This window comes from Stigmatopora argus, chromosome 4, assembly GCF_051989625.1.
Source record: "Stigmatopora argus isolate UIUO_Sarg chromosome 4, RoL_Sarg_1.0, whole genome shotgun sequence".
Taxonomy (NCBI): domain Eukaryota; kingdom Metazoa; phylum Chordata; class Actinopteri; order Syngnathiformes; family Syngnathidae; genus Stigmatopora; species Stigmatopora argus.
In genome coordinates this window covers 23226825-23245902 of record NC_135390.1, presented here as the reverse complement: position 1 = coordinate 23245902, position 19078 = coordinate 23226825, and the positions used below count along the sequence as shown (strand labels likewise).

General features: G+C 61.5%; 3 protein-coding genes across 3 annotated transcripts in view; 1 reads left to right on the top strand and 2 right to left on the bottom strand.

Moving 5' to 3' along the window:
- The window catches only part of LOC144073003 (atrial natriuretic peptide receptor 1-like), a 16469-nt gene extending 13844 nt beyond the window's left edge, over positions 1-2625 (top strand). Inside the window, exons 14-22 of the mRNA XM_077598485.1 lie at positions 1-22; positions 145-300; positions 383-551; positions 640-786; positions 878-1001; positions 1070-1138; positions 1211-1385; positions 1464-1562; positions 1632-2625. The exon at positions 1-22 is cut by the window's left edge and continues 141 nt beyond it. Of these exons, the coding sequence (XP_077454611.1) occupies positions 1-22; positions 145-300; positions 383-551; positions 640-786; positions 878-1001; positions 1070-1138; positions 1211-1385; positions 1464-1562; positions 1632-1777 (1107 nt within the window). The 3' untranslated portion in view covers positions 1778-2625. The remainder of the gene's footprint in view (positions 23-144; positions 301-382; positions 552-639; positions 787-877; positions 1002-1069; positions 1139-1210; positions 1386-1463; positions 1563-1631) is intronic.
- Positions 2626-3405: 780 nt separating this feature from the next.
- LOC144073223 (uncharacterized) lies at positions 3406-5094 on the bottom strand. Its single transcript, XM_077598889.1, has 4 exons — positions 5046-5094; positions 4524-4984; positions 4345-4452; positions 3406-4174 (listed from the first exon to the last, which is right to left on the bottom strand). Exons 1-4 carry the CDS (start codon positions 5092-5094, stop codon positions 4151-4153), a joined length of 642 nt encoding a protein of 213 aa, XP_077455015.1. The 3' UTR covers positions 3406-4150.
- A 478-nt stretch (positions 5095-5572) lies between these two features.
- On the bottom strand, positions 5573-19057 carry tg (thyroglobulin). Its single transcript, XM_077598519.1, has 49 exons — positions 18709-19057; positions 18369-18468; positions 17812-17909; positions 17594-17749; positions 17319-17529; positions 17132-17238; positions 16927-17070; positions 16683-16865; positions 16066-16553; positions 15440-15830; positions 15337-15375; positions 14705-14926; positions 14506-14610; positions 14355-14432; positions 14190-14287; positions 14000-14114; positions 13635-13784; positions 13387-13575; positions 13182-13309; positions 12954-13104; positions 12639-12794; positions 12427-12570; positions 12199-12363; positions 11910-12014; positions 11712-11815; positions 11542-11647; positions 11295-11474; positions 11031-11201; positions 10886-10972; positions 10763-10819; positions 10252-10389; positions 10005-10187; positions 9594-9708; positions 9454-9530; positions 9134-9280; positions 9000-9065; positions 8744-8878; positions 8488-8670; positions 8198-8402; positions 8050-8128; positions 7835-7976; positions 7369-7559; positions 7131-7295; positions 6922-7062; positions 6617-6798; positions 6433-6531; positions 6233-6376; positions 5878-6056; positions 5573-5793 (listed from the first exon to the last, which is right to left on the bottom strand). The coding sequence occupies exons 1-49, from the start codon at positions 19040-19042 to the stop codon at positions 5702-5704; spliced, it is 7425 nt and encodes a 2474-aa protein (XP_077454645.1). The 5' UTR covers positions 19043-19057; the 3' UTR covers positions 5573-5701.
- Positions 19058-19078: the final 21 nt, after the last annotated feature.

The window sequence follows — 19078 nt, the reverse complement described above, 5'->3', positions numbered from 1 at the left end:
GACGCTCACGCCTACTACTCTCGTGAGCATGGGCTCCTCTCGGCTCTCGGTCCATGGGACGTGGCGTCGAGAGGCGGCGGCGGCGGCGGCGACCACGGCAACCACGGCAACCACGGCAACCACGGCATTTTGGCCTTTTCTCAGAGCGGATGTGGATGGCTCCGGAACTCTTGCGGATGGAGTCGCCTCCTCCTCAGGGCAGCCAGAAGGGCGACGTCTACAGCTTCGGGATCATCCTCCAGGAGGTGGCGCTGCGCCGGGGGGTTTTCTACCTGGAGGGCGAACCGCTAAGCCCCAAAGGTGGGTGGGCTGGCCAGTGCGTACCGCCTCCCTCCCTCCCTTTCTTTATTTAAGCCCCGCCCCCCACCCCTTCCGCTGGCAGAGGTGGTGGAACGCGTGGTGCTGGGCGATTGGCCGTGCCTGCGTCCGGCGCTGGACCCGCGCTCTCACGGCCCCGAGCTGGGCCAGCTGATGCAGCGCTGCTGGGCCGAGGAAGCCACCGAGAGACCAGAGTTCAACCACGTGCGGATGCTGCTGCGGAAGCACAACAGGTGGGTGGATTGGGGAGCAAAGCCCCCCACCCCGGCCCCCGGCCCCCCTCCAAGCTGGCAAACTAGAAACCAGACGCGCCTCGGACAGGGAGTCCCGGACCAACATCCTGGACAACCTGTTGTCGCGCATGGAGCAGTACGCCAACAACTTGGAGGAGCTGGTGGAGGAGCGCACGCAAGCCTACCACGAGGAGAAGCGAAAGGCCGAGACGCTGCTCTACCAGATCCTGCCGCAGTCAGTGACCCAAGCCTCCGCCGGATAACCGTGGGCGCGGGCCGGTCGGCGCCTCCCCCGCTAACGGCGCCGGCCGGCCGCTTCGCCGCAGCTCGGTGGCGGAGCAGCTGAAGCGCGGCGAGACGGTCCAGGCGGAAGCCTTCGACTCGGTCACCATCTACTTCAGCGACATCGTGGGCTTCACCGCCATCTCCGCCGAGAGCACGCCCATGGAGGTAACCGCGGTCCGTCCGTCCTCGCCGAAGAGTGGCCCCTTTGACCCGCCGCTGTGGTTGGCGCGCAGGTGGTGACGCTGCTCAACGACCTGTACACGTGCTTCGACGCCATCATCGACAACTTTGACGTCTACAAGGTGAGGCCGGGATTCTCCTCCCGCCAGCCCGCCCGCCAGCGTCTAGCGCAAATGGGCCGGCCCGCCCCGCAGGTGGAGACCATCGGCGACGCCTACATGGTGGTGTCGGGGCTCCCGGTGAGGAACGGCAAGCTGCACGGGCGCGAGGTGGCGCGCATGGCCCTGGCCCTGCTGGACGCCGTCAGCACCTTCCGCATCCGGCACCGTCCCGACGAGCAGCTCAAGCTCCGCATCGGAATCCACAGCGGTGGGCGGGTTTCCGGCCTCTTGGGTCCGTCCGTCCGTCCGTCCACGTGCTTTTAATCCAGACCGCGTCCGCGTGTAGGTCCGGTGTGCGCCGGCGTGGTAGGCCTGAAGATGCCTCGCTACTGTCTGTTCGGCGACACGGTCAACACCTCGTCCCGGATGGAGTCCACCGGAGAAGGTCGGACGGAGGTGGACCGGACCATTGGGAAGGCCCGGCTCACCTAGCTTGTTGTCCTTCCGCACGCAGCCTTGAAGATCCACGTGTCGGCGGCGGCCCGCGACGTCCTGCGCGAGTCGGGCCGCTTCTGCCTGGAGCTGCGAGGCGACGTGCACGTCAAGGGCAAAGGCCAGATGACCACCTACTGGCTGCTGGGAGAAAGCCCCGACCAATGACCACCAGCAGCCAAAATTTCCCCCATCGTCGCCGCCTCCGCCTCCGCCGCCGATCGGCCCGAATGGAAGCCAGGTCTCGCCGGGAGACGAGTGAGCTTGAATTTCCCGTTGCCAAAGGACCCAAGGGAGGTCGCCTTCTTTTCTCTTGAAAACCGTAAATACTGAAGCAGCTAAACAAAGTCCCAAAAGGCGTCCGGCGTTCACGTGACGAGGCAAGTGCGTGACGGCCCGCTTGACCAAGTCTTGGGTGGCACTCGGGTTGCGACCGGGATACGCCCGGAACACTTGAAGCGGGACGGTGGGTGGGATTGAGCGAGCGGGACGTGGGGGGGGACTGGGCCCGTCCTCACCCGCTGCCTCTGGCAGGTCCGCTTCCCGGTCCAGGTCTCGTCCGGGTCGACGACTTTGAGGACGTCGCCCAGTCTTTACCTTCTTGAAGCGCTTCCTGGGGGGGCGGAGTCTCGCTCGCCCGACAGAGGGGACGACCGCGTTGACATTGGCCCGTCGTAAGAGTCTCATCTTTGTCCGGGACGGACGTCATTGGACATGCAGTGGACCGCAGACGGAATTCGGACGTACGCCACAAGATGGCATTTGTCGACATTCCGACGAACGCCATCTTATGGCGTTTCCGTGGCGTCAGTGACCTTGAATGGTTTGGGATTGGGAGGGCTGGCAGCCATGGAAAGAACGCTCGTCGTCGTTTGATCCGGTTCTCTCGGTCGGTCCAGTGGATTGGGCGTCAATGGCATTTTCGGGCTATTTGTCTTGTAGTAGCATTGGATTCATTCACCATGTATTTGTTGAGGAAATAGTTTCAGAAATTAAATGAAGATTTGAAAAATGTCCTCCTGATCTCATTTTTGATCCATTCGAGAAAAGTTGAATGTCATGGGCCACGCTACGGATGGGGACGCCCTCGGAGGACACTCAAAGATTTTTCCTTAACGCCACGACGACGACCGGAGACGACATTTCACGGCACGACGCGTTCGAGTCTTCCTTCGCTGACGGAAATGAGAAAAAAACTCTTCTTGACGCCATTTCTATTCCATACGGGGAGCGACACTAGACCGTCATTCGTCCATTTGGACTTTTAAGTAGTCCAAGTGGATCCAAGTAGTAGCACTTGGATCCGCTTGGCCTGCCTGGCTGCGGGGTTACATCTAGCAACTTGTCAAACAGGGCAAAGTAAGAGCTCCAATGACTATTTGATTCAGTCTTACCTGTCGTGGCCGCTTTTCTCCTTCTTTTTCTTTTCCTTTTCTTTGTACTTCCGCCTTCGTCATTTGAATCGCCTCGATCGCCGTGTTGGGCGGGGCTACGACCGCGTCCTGTCACCCAATTGGTCACAGGAGAGAGGACGTGTTTATGTGGGAGAGGACGACTCGTTGACGCCCTCGCGTGGACGCCAGCGGTAACGCACGAGCTAGGCGACGCTCCGCAACTTGGCTCTTTTTTTTCTCCCGAGGAAGGAAGTCAAATATTGTCCCGCTTGAATATTTACCTTTCTTCTCGCTCGTCAAAAGCCAAGTGACATTTTTGCACGCGACTCAGACAAACCTGTTCGTGAGCAAAAAGAAAAAAGACAAATATGTTTTCGACATGTATTTAAAGTGCGGTTTAATATAATACAGACGAAATTCTTCTCACTCACAAAACTGTCTTCCTTATTATGATTTTTTTTCCCACAAAACTATCTTTTATTCTTAAAAAAAATAAGGCACTCATTTAGTTTCCTGTTCACAGGACCCTTCCTTTTGTTGTTGTTGTTGTTGTTGTTGTTGTTTGTTTGGGAAGGTAAAATTATTATTTATGATCAAAAAGAGCAAAAAATAGACACGCCTATTTTCATTTCATTGAAATGTATATTCATTATTAAAATCAATTTGAAGGAAAAGATCATATTGTCCCATGATTTACCGCTTCCATATTAATAATAGGTAACAATGGTAGAATGGTTTTATAGATTTGTTCAAGTAAAAAAAATATCTCTGATACGTGCAGCTCATAATCAAATAAAATCCAATCGTCGTCTTCCATAGTTTTGGAAAGCACAGCACGGAATGCAATGGCAGCGCTGTAAAAAGGGCGCTGACCAAGGCAGCTATTTTTGGATGGATGGATTGATTGATTGATTGATTGATTGATTGTTTGGCAGCTTGACAAAAAGGAAAGTTTGCGGACTGGGCTCGGTACCACTTGGACTTGGGACGCGGGCACAAAAGGAGCGCATTCCGCCCGGGCCGCACCTCCTCGTCCACTTTGTCTTGGGCTCGCCGTGGCGCTTCGTCATCCGTCCGTCCGTGCTAATCGGCCAGGAAAAAGGGGCGCCGGCCGGCCGGCACTCGGGCCGCCCGCCGTGACGTCTCCTCACTCGGGTGAAATGGCGTTCTCCTGAAAATGGACAAAGTTGCAAAGTCCACTCGTTGTGCGGGCCCCGCCAATATGTCACATATAATCACAGGCGGCGCCAATGTTTGATTTATTTTGACGGACGAGCCCGTCCAGAGGTCAATGATGTCTCTAAAAAAGACCAATTGGCGATCGGAATTGCGGCCACTCACGTAGGCGGGGGTGGAATTGCCTTTCCACAAGCGAGAGTGCGTGACGTACAGCGGAATGTCGTCGGGGTGCTTGGAGCGCCCCTTGTTGCAGCAGCAGCACCACGACATCTGACAGGAAGAAGGAAGAAAACCTTGGGTTTTTTAGGGTTAGGCGTAAGCAGTACAAATCGGATCGCTACCATAGCGATTAGCATGAGGAGGAGGAGCGCCAGGAGGACGGAGGCCAGGACCAGAAGAGCGATACCCCACCCGGGAACGCCGCCGCCGCCGCCCCCCGGGGGTACGGCCTTGCTCGTGGTGACCCGTGCGGCGGTCGCGTTGACGGTCGTGACGTTGACCGACGTCGTGGAGATGGTGGTCTTTGCTGGCGTGGTGGCGTTGGTGGCGTTGGCGGTGGTGGCGTTGACGGTGGTGGCGTTGACGGTGGTGGCGTTGATCGACGTCTTGGAGATGGTGGTGATTGCTGGGGTGGTGGCGTTGGTGGTCGTCCTCACATCACTGGTCGTCCATACATCGGTCATCGCAGTGGTGGTCGTCACCAAGTTGGTGGTTGTGGGGACACTCGTCCTCGCATCAGTCGTCCCGAGCTCGCCGGTGTTTTCGGTCGTCCCGCCGGAAACACCGCCCGTGCCTAAACACGCTGGTAAAATGTAGAGCGATGTCAGTACCCGTGGCCCGCGGCGTGACCTCTGACCTCTGACCTGCGATCTCGACGGCAAACAGCAGCAGCACCAGCGGGGACGTCCGCATTCTCCAGCCGAGCGAGCGAGCGAGCGAGCAAGCGGGCGAGTCTACGCCAGCGGCCTTTTAAAGGAGTCGCCGCGCAAAGGCGGAGCCGGCGGGGGTGCGGCCGCGCTAGCGCCCTCCTGTGGACGCCAAATCGACTCCTTCCAATTGGCGCAACAATTTGTCGCCGCCAAACTCCCGGTCTAAATGGATTGGACGTGTATCTCTCTCGACGGTATCCAATACGTTTGTGGAGGAAATTGCTTTAAAGGTGTACTGGCAACGTCACAATGGAATGTTTGTTTCTGTCATGGCCGTTTGTTTCCTTTACGTGGAAACAAATGTTTGTTCAAACCACCCATGCTTGTGGCACGTGTGCGCACCTCGGGGGTGGGGTGCGTGTATAAGTACACACGCAAATGTGTGCGCAAATGACCCTTGAGTGCCTGTCGGTCTCCATTTGTGTGGATGTGGGGGCGTGTGGGAGGCCATGACACGTGGCTTCGGGTTGCAAAGGATTTTTATTTCAAGAATGATTTGAAGACACAAGATCAAGATCAATCACGTTGTTTTCTAATGGCGATCGTACGGAGGGAGTCAAAGAGGGAGGGAGGGAGGGCCTAAACGTGACTCAGCTGTAAGCGTCTTTGTCGCTCCGGGGTCGCCCGTCCGGCGTGTCCACCGGGAGATCCAGACTCAACGCCGGCTCCGCCCCGACTTGGCCTGCGGACAGAGGAACGGAGGGAGGTCGGTCCGCGTGAAAGGTGGCCCCGGCGTGCCGGCCGCCGGGACGTCGCGGAGACCGACCGTGTCGCGCCAGGATGTCGGCCAGATCGTTCCAAAAAGAGCAGCTCCTCTGGCGGAGGCCCGACCGCTGACGGAGGGCGGGGCTTAGCTCCAGGAAGGCGGGCGGGGCCAGAGAGGGCAGGACCGGAGGCCAGCGGGGAAGCGAGCGCTCCGGCCACGATGCCGGCGGGTTCGGATCCCTGAGGAGCAAAGACCCGTCACGAGGCTCGCGTCCAAAGTGAACCGTTGGAGGCCCCGAGCGGGAACCCTAACCCCTCCCGCCTCGGACGGATCGCCCGTCAACGTCCGGAGTCGATCCCGGTCCGTTTGTCCGATCCCAACGGGAACGTCGCATTCGGGTGCCGTCGGTCCTCACCCGCTCCTGACGAAGTTAGCCACGTAGCTCACGGCGGCCAAGGAGAGACGACGCTCGCCGGCGGCGTAACGACCGCGGGCGTCCGGCCGTAGAGGCGCTCCGAAAACCAGCCGCACGTCCGGCGGCGGCGCCGAGGCGTCGGCCCTGCGAAGGGAGAAACGTCAGCCACGTCGGGGTGAGGCGCGGGAAACGCTCGCCACCTGCTGACGGCGGCCGGTCGGTGGTAGAGGAAGACGTTGGCGCCGTCCGAGGCGTAGTGGCTGGCCATCCGTAGCGTGGGGCAGATGATGAACAGATCTCTGCGAGTACAAACGCTTTCGCTTAACATATTATTCATTTTTGGATCTTGATCCTTAAATGGGACCAAGAAAAAGCGTTTGGGACCTGGTGGCGTTGTCCAGGGCGCGGGAGAAGAGGTTGTAGTTGTCGGGGCCGGAGCCGTGGTCCAGCGAATAGAACCAGGCGGCCGCGTCCTTGAGCAGGGACTTCCCCGAGGCTCCGCCCAGCGAGCGGCTCAAGGCCTCGTAAAAGGCCGTCTTGCCGCCGGGGGAGGATGACGCAAAGTCCTGCGGTAAGAACAGATTTTTTTTGTCCCCCCCCTAATCCAAATCGCATCGTTTTTCAGTCCGTTTTGAATTTAACGTCCGTCACGCTCAACGGCCCGGAGGAGCCGAGAGATGACCTCCGACCTTGACGTGGCGCGCTCGCTCCACGATGCCGTCGTCCCGCGACGTTCCGAGCAAAAGGTCCACCCGGCGTAGGGAGTCCGGCGCGGCGTCTCGCGGGCGCACGCTGCGCCACGAGAGAAAGGGCCCGCCCACGGACAGCAGCTGGAAAGGGGAAGCCGGGTCAGTGGCCGCCGACGCCGCCGACGCGCCCAGGTGATGACCACGGTCACCTTGGTCTGAGCGGCGTTGAGCTCCCGCACGGGCGCCGCCCTGAGGCACGCCGCCATCCGCCGCTCGTCGTCCGTCGGGCAGTTCAGCTCGCCGGCCAACCGCAGCGCCTGGCGTCGAGCGGTCGACGGCGTCTGCCACGACGTCGGCGAGAACAGAGAGCCGCCCTGCGCCCAAACAAGCGACGTGACTCGTCGGCCCAACTCACGGTCGCCGGACGCGACGGTTTGGCACACCCACCATGAGAAGCATCCGCTGGAAAAGCGGCGCGGGCCCGAGGAGACGCAGGCTGAGGACGTCGGCGCCGTCGCGCTCCGCCCCCGCCGTCACTCGCCCCTCGTCCCCGCCCAGCGCAGAAATGTGAGTGCGGACCCAGAGCAAGGCCGCTTCCTGGTCCGACGCGCCGTAGTTGCCCGAGAGATCGGACGACCCTGAAGGGGGGCCAGACCAATTTTTTTACTTGAATGGGTGGGTGGATGGGCGTGGCTTATCAGGGGTTTGCCATGTACAAGTCTTTTCTTGCTTTCTCTTCGTTTTGAGTTGACTTAATGCTATTGGAATCTCTGTCTAGCGGCGGGGGGTGGGGGGGTGTATCTGGTAGTTGGCGCTAGCTAGCAGTCGCTAGCTTTAAAAGGGGGGAGAGCGGGTGGCGGTAATGCGAGTAACGCACCACCACGAGAGACGTCGTGACCGGAGCAACGCTGACCTGTGGCGAGGAAGCCGAGGGCCGCCGTCCTGTAGGCGGCCGTCACCACCATCACGTCACCCAACGCCGCCAGGGCGGAGCCGTCCATGCCGTCGCCGTTCGCCGCGTTGATGAAGAAGACCAGCACGGGAAGGCGTCCCCTCTGCGCACACCGTTAAGGTCAGGTCGCGTGGCGTGGCGTGGCCCTCGTCGGTACCAACGGAAAGCGGCGTCACCGTGGCAGCGGGCCTGAAGACGTTGAGGTAGAGGCAGTCCTCGTCGCCGTCCGCTCTGCCCGCTCGGACGCAGGAGGGCCTGAAGGATGAGGGTGCGTCGGTCGGCCGCGTGTCCGGCGGAGGTCAGGCGCGGTGGCGTGGCGCTTACCGCGCTCGGGTGGCGTCCCAAGTTCCCGTCCAATCGGACGGCCGCGCCTCTCGAAAGCGGAGCGGTCCCGTCGGCGGTCGAGCGTAGGGGACGCCCAGGAAGCGGAGCACCCGCTTCCGCGCCGAGCCCGACGCCGTTTCCACCACGGCGCCCCGCAGCGTGCCGTGGCCCTCGATGGCGACGGCGGTCGCGGCCGGCGACCGGACTGCGGCCAGACGGACGCCCAATGAGACCGCACATAAATAGCAGAGGGCAAAACGGGACACACTGCGGCTTTGCGATTGGCCCACCTGTCCTCAAGTAGACGCGAGGTGCGGGCTCTCTGACCACCAGCCGGCAGGAGGGGGCGGGGCTCTCCGAGTCGGGCACGGAGCTCGGCCCACAGGCCACGGTGTCCGGGTAAAGGACGCAGCGAGTGGCCGACGGGGTCTCCGCCAGCGATGCGGCCGCGCAAGACTCCGCCTCCTGGCAGGCTGAAACCGGAGGCGGCGGGATGGAACGCGGTCCGGGACCACGTAGGCGTCAGACGCGGCGATCGGCTCTCACCTCGAAGACACCAGTCCCTGGTCCGGAGCGGGTCGGCGGCGATGTCGCGGCTGATGTGGATGACATCATAAGAAGGAGACGACGCGTCCAGCAGAAGCGACGAGTCGGGCAGCAGAGTCCAGTCGTCCATGGAAACTGATGCGCGACCACGTATTTCAGCAAAATGGACTCATCGCCTTCCCGCCGGGCCCCAACCAGCCTAGCGTCCGGCGCGTTCGATGGCCGCCGACCCTCCCTCGGCGGCTACGTATCTTACCGTTGTTTTTCAAAGCGGGCAGACCGAAGGCAGGACACAAGGCCGGCGACGTCGTCCACCGATTGACTGAAAACAGACGGAAAAGCCACATTTACGCGCTCCGCTCGTACCGTGCGCGGGTGTTCTGGGGTTACCCGGTTTTTGGTACCAGCCCAAGGGCGTGGGCGCCGCGCGGACGTCGTTGGGTCGGCATTCTCCGACGCTCCACATGCTCCGGCGGTCTTCGGCGCACGTTTGAATCCCCAGGCTGATCAGAATGACGCACACCAGCCCCGTGTCACCTGCGATGGCCAAACCAACGGCAGCGTTGATTTTTTTTTGTTCTCCCGTATTTTTTGCATATCTAGTCACGTCGGAAGTCAACAATGGGTCCTCAAACACTTTTGTCAGGGGGCGATTTTGGTCTGGGCAAGGGTCTCCCCACTTTGGCGCCATCTGTGGCGCTTAAGCTCACCGTCTTTGACGTCTCGGACGAAGCCGAAGGCGCGGCAACAAGCGTCCTCGTCGCAGCGCCGCTCGCAAGCCGCGAACCTGCAAAGGCGCACGAGATGAGCTCGCCTGCAAGGCGGCGTGCGTTTCCGAGCGGTGGGTTACCCGTGGGCCAGCGACGTGTCGGCTTCCACGGTGACGCGACGGCGCACCGAATAGGAGATCATCTTCTGGAAGGGGACTCGTTGGTAGAAGCTCTTCACCGGACCCGCCAGGTCCACTACGGAAGAAAGCAAAATAAAAAAACAAACAAACGCAAAGGCATCTTGTTAACACGAGCGCCAGAGCTCATGAATCAAAGACACTTTTGATGGTAGCTTCATCGTTTTTGGACATCAAATGTCACACTATTAAGAGTAAACATTTTCTTTAAAAATCCCATTTTTCTAGTTCTCCGCAAAAGCAGGTTACGTTTCTACGGAAGTAAGATGTTCAAATCTTTTGTTCTGGAGAACAAGGCATGAGTCGAAAATGCCATTTAGACATTTCTATATAAAAAGGGGACACGCGGCGTACCTTTCTTGCTAAAGGTGCCGTCGGGCCTCCCGTCCAGCAGGAGGCGACAGGGTCGTCGGATCGGCGCGTCGTACGCGCCGCACACACGGGTGTCGGGAAACAGGAAGCACCTGTGGAAACCCGGCGGCGGCGAGCGGGCCTCGTCCAGCCGGGCCAGCGAGCAGTCGGCCTCGCCGTCGCAACCTGCCGGCGAGACCTTGGGTTAGCATCGCGGGCGGCGTTTTTGAGTTTGCGTCGGAGCGCGTACGCCTCAGGCACCACAGCAACGCCTCCCGGGCGGTGAAAGTCTTCTCGTTGAGCAGGAAGGACAGCGCCGGGAGCGACGTCCCGGCGTCCGGCGACACGTCGTCTCGGGAGACCGGCGCGAACTTGGTGGCCGTTGAACCTGAGCGCAAGCCGACACGCTTCCATGTGAGCCACGGATGTCCAATCAAACATTATTTAGACTTTTGTACGGCTATTTCACTCCTGAGGGTACACACTGCCCCCTAGTGGCCAGTAAAATGATCCCCTAGCGCCCCACCCCCTTTTTCCCATTTCATGTTTATGTTATTGTTCTTACACTATGAAAAATTTCTATACAAGAAGCCGCGACGTGGTCAGGTATTCCTGTAAAGACGTGCCCGTGCGGCGGAGATATTGGGACATTCCTGACGAACAAGCTTAAATGACTCCTTTTTGAAACAAAATGGGCCAAGAAAATAAAAAAAATAAAAAAAACGTGCTAAGGTCACAACAGACAGACGAATGGTACCAACCATTGAGAGGCGGAGCCGCGTCGGGGGCGAGCGGGCAGGAACCGGCGTCCGATTGGTCTGCGAAAAGAGAGGAAAGGTCACGCGACCGGAAAGGGGCGGGGCTAGAGCCGGGCGCCGCTCTACCTGTGGCCAGGTAGACGGCCTGGAAGTCCACCAAAGACGCCCGGTAGTCCTTTTTGGTCGCGGTGGAGGCGGGAAGCGCCGACTCATCTGCCGCGACAGCTTTCGTTGAAAACGCCGGTCACGGGAGATTCGGTGACGTCCTTACCGATGCTAAACGTTTGGCCGCCAAAGTCAAAGAGGAAACCGCGTCGGTCCCGCTCGTAAGAGAGCCCCGGCCCGCAAAGCCGACGGGCGGGGCCGAGTCCCGTCACGTCCCAGTCTCGCCGGTCGCACGCCAAGACGGGCGGGGTTCTCAGCCAACCGCAGAGCACGGAACCTGAGGGGGAGGAGCGAGCCTTACATTTTTCAAATGGACATTCTTTTGGCAGAAAAAAGGGTGTTTTCGATACGAGAGCGGACGTGGACGCACCGCCTTCCAAGCTGTTGCGGTTGAGCACGAAACCTTGGCAGCAGTCGTCCCGGCGGCAAGCCAACTCACAGGAACGATGGGCGTCGGCCAGCGAGGCGCCGACAAACGCCCGTGTCCCAAACACGCCGGACTCCACCTTGGACATGGATGACCTGGCGAAGTCTGGAGTAGACTCCGCCCCTAAAACGCAGCCCACCAGGTTAAAGGCGGGGCGGAGCGTGTTTTTGAGGTCACCGCGGTCACTTACCGCTCTTCCGCAGGACCAGCGCGTTGGAGGCCCCGCCCCTCACCCTCACCAGGCATTTCAAGCCACGGTAGAGCTCGGTCTGACCGTTACCCAGAAAGCCTTTCACCTGCGCACACGTGCGCTCACCGTCAGCGCAGTTGGCGTGTGGGCGCGCCACTTGCGATGCCTACCTGCTCCGAAGCGTCGCAGCGCGTGTTCAGCGGGTGCGTGCTGTACATTCGACATTGGCCGGCCAACAGCGCCACGTGGTGGCAGGAGGTGTTTAAAGCACACGCTGAAACACACGCAAAACAGCTCTTTTTAGCGAGCTAGATGCACGTGTACGGGGTGATGCGGTGTGCCTGGGCCGGGCTCTTATTTTCACTTACCTTTGGCGCACGCTCGGAGGTCAGAGGTCGTGCTCTGCAAGACCTCCACGTCTTCGGCTCCAAAGATGACCTCCGACCCGGGGACGGCGTCTAACCTGCCGAGGACTACGCGCGCGCACACAGAAACGTTCATTTGGTTATTTTCCACACCCGTTATTCCCCGTCAGGGGTGGTGGGGTGCCGTAGCCGATCCCGGGGACCCGATTTTTGGGGTTTCAAAGCATATCAGAATGAGCAGATATCGGAATCAGGAGCCAAAACGTGGCGTGGGCGCATCGTTCCCTTTCACCTGAGCATTCCTCATCGCCGAGGGGCGTGTCGCTCCCGGTCCAATTCAGCTCCGCCCCCTCGCTAGTGAAGCAGCTCCAGCGACCAGACGGGACGTCGAGCTGAGCCGGCAGGAAGTCGCCGCCGCCGGAGCAACGGAGGCCACGCCTCTGACAGTCGGTCACGCCTGCACGCGTGACCACCGGGTGAGTGGAAGTACGGCGGCGCGGGCGGAGGGCCGGCGGCTCACATTGATCGGCGGCGAAAGCTCCGGGAGGGGAGGAGCCGGCGGGGCAACGCTCGCACGAGGCCCGCCCCTCGCCATCCTGATAACTTCCCTCGGGACACAAAAGGCACGTCCCCTCGGCGGAGTAGCTGCCGGCGGGGCAAATGGCTGTGGGCGGAGAGCGACCACGTCAGCGCGCTCCGTGGGCCGCCGCTCGCCGTCGTCGTTCCACTCACCGCAGCCTCGGCCGTCGTCGCTCAATCGGTAGCCGGGGGAACAGCCCGCTCGGGGCGTGGCCGCGGCGTCCGGTCGAGAGAGCGCGGCGACGTCCGGGCGTTCCGTCAGCAGCCGCTCAAATCGCTCCAGGAGACTCGAGACGTTGAGGAAAAGCGCTAGCCAAAGACCAACATTATCGGGTTACAGATTCGTTTTAATGACGGCGTATCGATTTTGATGGGGGAAAAAGTCCCCCGAGGCCGCGGATCGGACGTCAAGCGCCGTCAGTCGTCCGTAAACACTGAGGGAAGAGCGGGTGCTCGCGATTGGCTCACCGATGTCGTGAAGGTCGGGCAGTTCGGAGGTCGGGAGGTCGGAGGTGAAGACGGTCCATCCGACCGTCACGTTGACGGTCACGTCGCCGTCGCAACGGACGCGTAACGGGGAGTCGTCGCACAGCGAGACTCTTCGCCCGGAGGCGGGGAGCTACGCCAATCAAATATCGGCCAAATGGACAATGAGCGATGGATTTGTGGATTGGAGTCGACGGCGTGTGGCTTCACCTGAGCCGAACAGAGCCCCCTGGCGGTCATCTCGCGGTGGAGCTGCGATCGGAGCGCCGCGGGGTCGGGACAAGGCGCCGTCAACGACCACATCTGCGACGCCCGCATGCTCTGGGGAGGCGTCAACGCTGCGCACAAACGCATGGTAGTGAGCGGCGCGCCGGAAAAACGCGGAGAAAAGCCCACCCGAGGTCAAAGGTCGTACTCTGGCAGGCTCCGGGCAGAGGTGGGTGGTCGCCCTCCCAACGGCGAGTCCCCGCGTCGCACGTAAATTCGCGCGCGGGAAGCACGTCGTCGTACCCGTCGTCGCACGTCAGTCGGCAGCTCTGGCGGCCGTCCGGCGCGGGGCGGCACAGGAGGGCGCCGTGAGCGACGGCGCCCGGGCAAGCGGGACCTGAAGGAGAACGCCGGGTCACGCCGCGACGCGCTTCGCGAGGCGGCGGCGGAACTTACGCTCGCAAGACGGCGTGCCGGGTCGCCGGGTTCCCGCCACTTCCCGTCCGTCTCGGGACGCGCACCAACAGGAAGCGCCGTGGCATTGCAGAGGGGCGAAGGAACCGTCGGGGTCGCAGCGGAGACCCTCAAGTTGGCAGGGGGTGGGGCCTGTGCACAAAATGGCGCCAGTCATTCCTAGTCCGGGTTTAGAGATTTTTTGTTTTGTTTGAGTCTTTGAGGGCACTCTAAAAGTTGGCTGCCATTGACTGGGAGGGGCCTATAAAGCTCAGTTGGCTGGCCCCTCCCCCTCCAAACGGATCAGAGTCACGGCTGGCGCACACTCGGCACGGAGCCAAATCAAAGTGGTGCGAATGGGCACGTACAGGAGAGGCCGCCGTCCGGGCCCGGGGCGGCGTCCCGCAGTCGCTCGCCGCTCACCGGATGGACGCACCGGCCCACGCCGCCGCCTTCTGCCTGAAGCACGGAGAAGCTGCCATCCTGACAAGTGGACACGCAAACACACTCCGCGTGACGGGCGTTGTGGACCCTCGGCGAAATGATGGCCGCGCTTACCTGCTCGCACTCGGGGCCGTCGCCCGACGCCGCCGCGTCGGCTCCGCTCCAACCGGAGAGCAGCCGGCGAGCGCGAGCTCTCTGACAACGCGTGAGACCTGTTTGGCAAAATACAAGCGTTAGCGGCGATGGACATTCCGTCCAATGACGTGCGCGATGCCTTACATTTGACCGGAGGGATGGAACGGTCGCTCAACGATCCCGGGACGTACTCGCCGTGTTCGTCCACGCACCAACACTGACCTGAACGTACAAAGGGGCACGTGAGCGAGCCGGCGAGACAGCGAGCGCGTGCCCGCACGTGTACGTTTGCCACCTTTCCCGTGGTAACACTGCGTGGGCCGCCATTCTCCGCGGGCGTCACACTCCGGACGGAAGGGCCGATAGGAGACGCTTCCCGAGGGTCGCAACATCTGCAAGGCTGAACCACGAGAAGGCGCCGAGAGTACGTGAGCACCCTCTAGTGGTACGCATGCAATTGCTAGAAATTGAACCCGTTTGAAGCGGCAGCTCACTGGAGTAGGCGGCCAATTGCAGCGCGGCTTTGGAGCGGCTCGGCAGCCAATCAGACAGGCGCCGCGCCTCCTCCCATCGCGGCTCCTCCGGTGTCAGGCGCAGACCGTCGGCCAATAGGAAAGAGTATCCCGCCGGGAGGCGGGAGGAGTTGGAGAGCGCCACCATTTGGCCCACTTCCCGTCTGAAGTCTTCCACTTCCCGTAAGGCCCGCCGGCATTGGCCTGTGGGTCGGCACGGCCGCGCCGATTATTTATCAAGGACGGGGCGTCGGCGTCGCCGGGGTCGCCGCCGGGGTCGCCGCCGGGTACGAAAGAAAGACTTGTTATTTTGAAAAGGTCCAGCCGTTTGCACGTTTTCAAAGTACCCTCCAATATGGTGGTTAATGTAGAGCAGACATGGCTGCCATCATCGAAAAATCGTGGGCCTTCCACTTACCAGTTTTAGTGTGGATTTTCACATTTGTATGAAAAATAATGAATAGCGGTCAAAAATCGTGAATCGGCGGTAAGTGAAGATGCGATAATCGAGGGATTACTGTACGCCACCATTAAATGACGGAAACGGAAGGAACCCGTCCCAAGATGGGGTCTACCTGAGACAAGGAGCCTCGCCTATGCTTGCGTTTGCTCACCTGAGGATGAGCGGGGGTCCCGGGGGTCCCTGTCGGGACCTAAAAGACAGGAAGGAGGAGGGATGAAGAGGGGAAGAAAGCAAGCAAGCTGTCCGCGACTTACATTCCAAAGCGCCGCCCGGCGTCGGCGTTGACGTGGCCACGGGCGCCCCCCGCCGGTCCACGCAAAAGCATCCCGCGGGTCCGCACTGCAGAGGCAGGTAGCGTCCGTCCGGCGAGCACGTGGGAACCGGCACGTGGAGCCCCAACGGCGCCCCGTCTCGGGTCCGCAGGGCCGCCGCCCTGCGCTTCTCGCAAGGGGACGGACAGCGGGGCCGTCCGGCGCCGCTCCGCGTTCCCGCCACCTCGCCGCCTCTCGGGGTCACGCACCAGCACTCGCCGCCCTGACATTGCACCTCTTGGAAGGAACCGTCGGCCGCGCAGTCGGGGACAAAGATGGCCGTCCCGTCGTCCCGGCCCTCGCCGGCGCAGGCGCGGAACGTGGGGGTCAACGCCTGGGAGAAGACGATTTAGAGATGTATAAAGCGCGGAAAATGTCCCAAGCATATCAGCTGAATCAAAATCAACAGGAAGTGACCCAAATCAACCGGAAGTCACCCAAAATTAACAGGAAGTCACCCAAAATCAACAGGAAGTGACCCAAAATCAACAGGAAGTCACCCAAAAATCCACCCTGAAAAACATTTCTTGTCAAATTTGTGTGCCATTTTCCGCAAATCTCTCTCGCACCTGTCGCACGGAGTCGGATCCCGAAGCGCCCGCCAGGACCATCCGGACGGCGGCCAGGAAATCCCGGTCCTCCAGCGCGCCGCTCACGGCCAGCACCAGTGGCCGATGCCGGGACGCGTCGGCGTCCGCGCGCAGGGCGCCTCGCGTTCCCACCGCGCCGCTCAGGTTGAAGCTGGCGGCGTTCTTCAGGAACTTCCCGCCGAACAGGATCTCCTGCAGACGGCCGGGAGAGGCGGCAGCCAGGGCCTCCGAAGCCCCGCCCGCCGAGGGGAATAGACCGTGCAGGACGTCCGCCGTCAGGGTCAGAAAGGACGGGGGATCCGCCTCCTCGGGAAGGAGCGCTCTGACGGCCCGCAGGAGGAGGGCGGGACAGGAAACGGGGGGCCCCGCCCACGAGGGCACGGGGAGACGGGCTTCCAGTGGACCCGAGAACAGGCGGGACAGGGACGCCCGGCGGAGAGATGCGCAGTCCTCGGACGCGGCCTTGCCTATGGGGGCGGCGGCCAAAAGAGAGAGAGTGGCGTCGTCGTCGGCGGCGCTTTTCTGGAGTCCTCAACAAAAGATGTCCATTTGCCCTCCGGAGGGCGTCCCGTCCCCGCGCCCAATCCTGCACTCACCGCAGTCCAGCGATTCCCCGTGGCGCCGGCGCGTGGCGGGCAGCTCCGCCCCCTCCGCGTCCACGCACCAACACGCCTCCCGCAGGCACCGGCGGGACGAGAAGCTCCCGTCCTCCTCGCAGGACGGGACGGACGCCTCGGACGCGAGGGCCGCCCTCCGCTCTTCCTCGCACGCCGACGGACCTGCCGGGACGGGAACCGATTAGGACGGCCCTGTGGGGGACGCGCTCGGACGGCGGCTTACAGCGGAATTTTCCGGTCGCGGCCAGTCGGAGTCCCAGCGTCCTCCGGCTGAGAACTCTGAAGACCGTCGACTCGGCGAAGGAGCGGGCCACGGCGAGGCCGGAGAAGGCCGAGTCGTACACGTCCGAGGTCAAGAGTTCGGCCCCTGCGACGTAAGGGTTAGGGCGTGGCGTGGCGGGGCGGGGCCAGGGGCGCTCCAACCATACCCGTGTCGGCCATCTCGCGGCCCCTGCTGTCGGAGCAGAAGCAGTAGGCGGAAACACCGGGAAAGAACTTGCGGAAAGATTTGAAGTCGGAGAAGGCTTCTGGGAAACTGCACGCAAACGACAAACAAAAGTACGAATGAAGACAAACGCCAGTGTGGCGCACAGATCGTCTTTTGGCCTCCTTTACGTGTTGAAGGCGCGCAGAGTGTCCAGCTCTCGCCCGTCCGTCGCGTTGACCAGCCGACACTGAACGGGCAGGAAGTCGCCGTGCTCGGAACACTGCGGCGGCGAAGACCAAGACGACGCGGGCGACGAAGACGAAGAGCCGGTGGCGGTGGCAGTGGGGGCGGCGGCGGCGTGAAGGAGACGTCGAGAAAGCACCTCGCAGCCGCCGGGGCCTGCGGAGGGCTGAAGGTCAACGCCAGCCGGGGGTCAAAGGTGAAGGCACGCGCGTGCACGTACAGCGGTGCGGCGTCCCAGTCTGTCTGGTCCCGTAAATCTTGGCGCCATCCCGGTCCACGCACCAACATTGCCCCCGGCCGGAGTCGCACTGCACCGGCAGAAAGCCACCCGACGGCGAGCAGCGCAGGGACGACTGGAGCTGGCACGCCGTGGCGCCTGAAAAAATGGCCGCGCGCTTCAGCCCGTGCCGCCGGCCACACCGGTGGCGTCTCACTTACAGTGCGGGACGGAACGGTTGCCTCGCGTCCCGGGGACTTCCAGTCCTTTGACGTCCACGCACCAGCAGTCTTGGCGCCGTCCGTCGCACTGCACGGGCCTAGCGACGCCACGAGGGGACACGTTAAGGCGTTGCTGACTCGGTGGCCAGCTAATAGCAGGGCACGAGGAGATAGAAAACCATGCACGGTCACACCCATACCTAGGGGCAATTGAGCGTGTCCAATCAGCCGACCATGCATGTTTTCGAGGGGAAAACCGGAGTACCCGGAGGAAACCCACACACTCACATACAGAGAGAGAGAGAGAGATAAACCACCATTCACACTCTCAATCAGAGTCAGGCGAGTGAACATGCAAACTCCACACAGGTGGACCGACCTGGATTTGAACCCAGGACCCCAGAGCTGCGAGGCCGACGCGGGAATGAACAAATGGAAAAACGCGAGTGGTCGGGGCCGGCGCAATGTTGGGACCGGATACGAAGACGGCGTTTCCCACTTGCTAGCCTAGCGGATGGAGTACGAAAGGATTCTCTCTCGCTCGGGGGGAAACGTACCGGAAGCTTCCGTCGTGCGTGCATTGCGGGCGGAGCTCCGGCGACCCGGCGGCGTTCCTCAGCGCCTCGCACGGCGTCGCCGTGGAATCCAGCTGATACTCTAAAATGGAAACAAGGGATCGGTCACCACGGGGATGCCTTCAAACGGATCGCTTGTCGACTAGCGACAAAGTCTTAGAGACGTTGCCGCCGTTGCCCCGAAATGGACGGGAAGCCACTGGCAAATGCTCCCGGAGCCACGGGAAGTGACATCTGTGAATCCGTAGGCTTTCGTGTAAAAACGTCAAGTTCGAGATCAATCATTTTAGCTTTTTTTTTTTTATCAGGAGCGGTGTCTGACCTGAAGGTGCGGCGTCCAGGGCGGGCGGGTGGCAAAGCATCAGCGCCAGAGCCAGAGCCAGGGCCAGGGCCAGCGATCGCTCCATCCTCCTGCCGGCGCTGGGCGGTCTGAAGGTCAGGGCGCCGCCGGCGCCGCTTTTATGAGGCCTCCGGGGAGCTGAGTCAGCGAGCGAGCTCGGCCAGCGGAACCGAGGGCCCGGGCGGGGCCGGCCCACCTCCGGCTGACGTCCGGGCGCCGCTTCACGGGGCGCTGGAGGGCCGCTCCGTTCCGGGTGACGGCGTCTCGAGAGCGAGCGTTGCCAGCCACTTGCATTTGTTTGCTTTTGGTGGCGCATGAACCCATCTGAACCCGTCTGGACGGGTTCATTCTG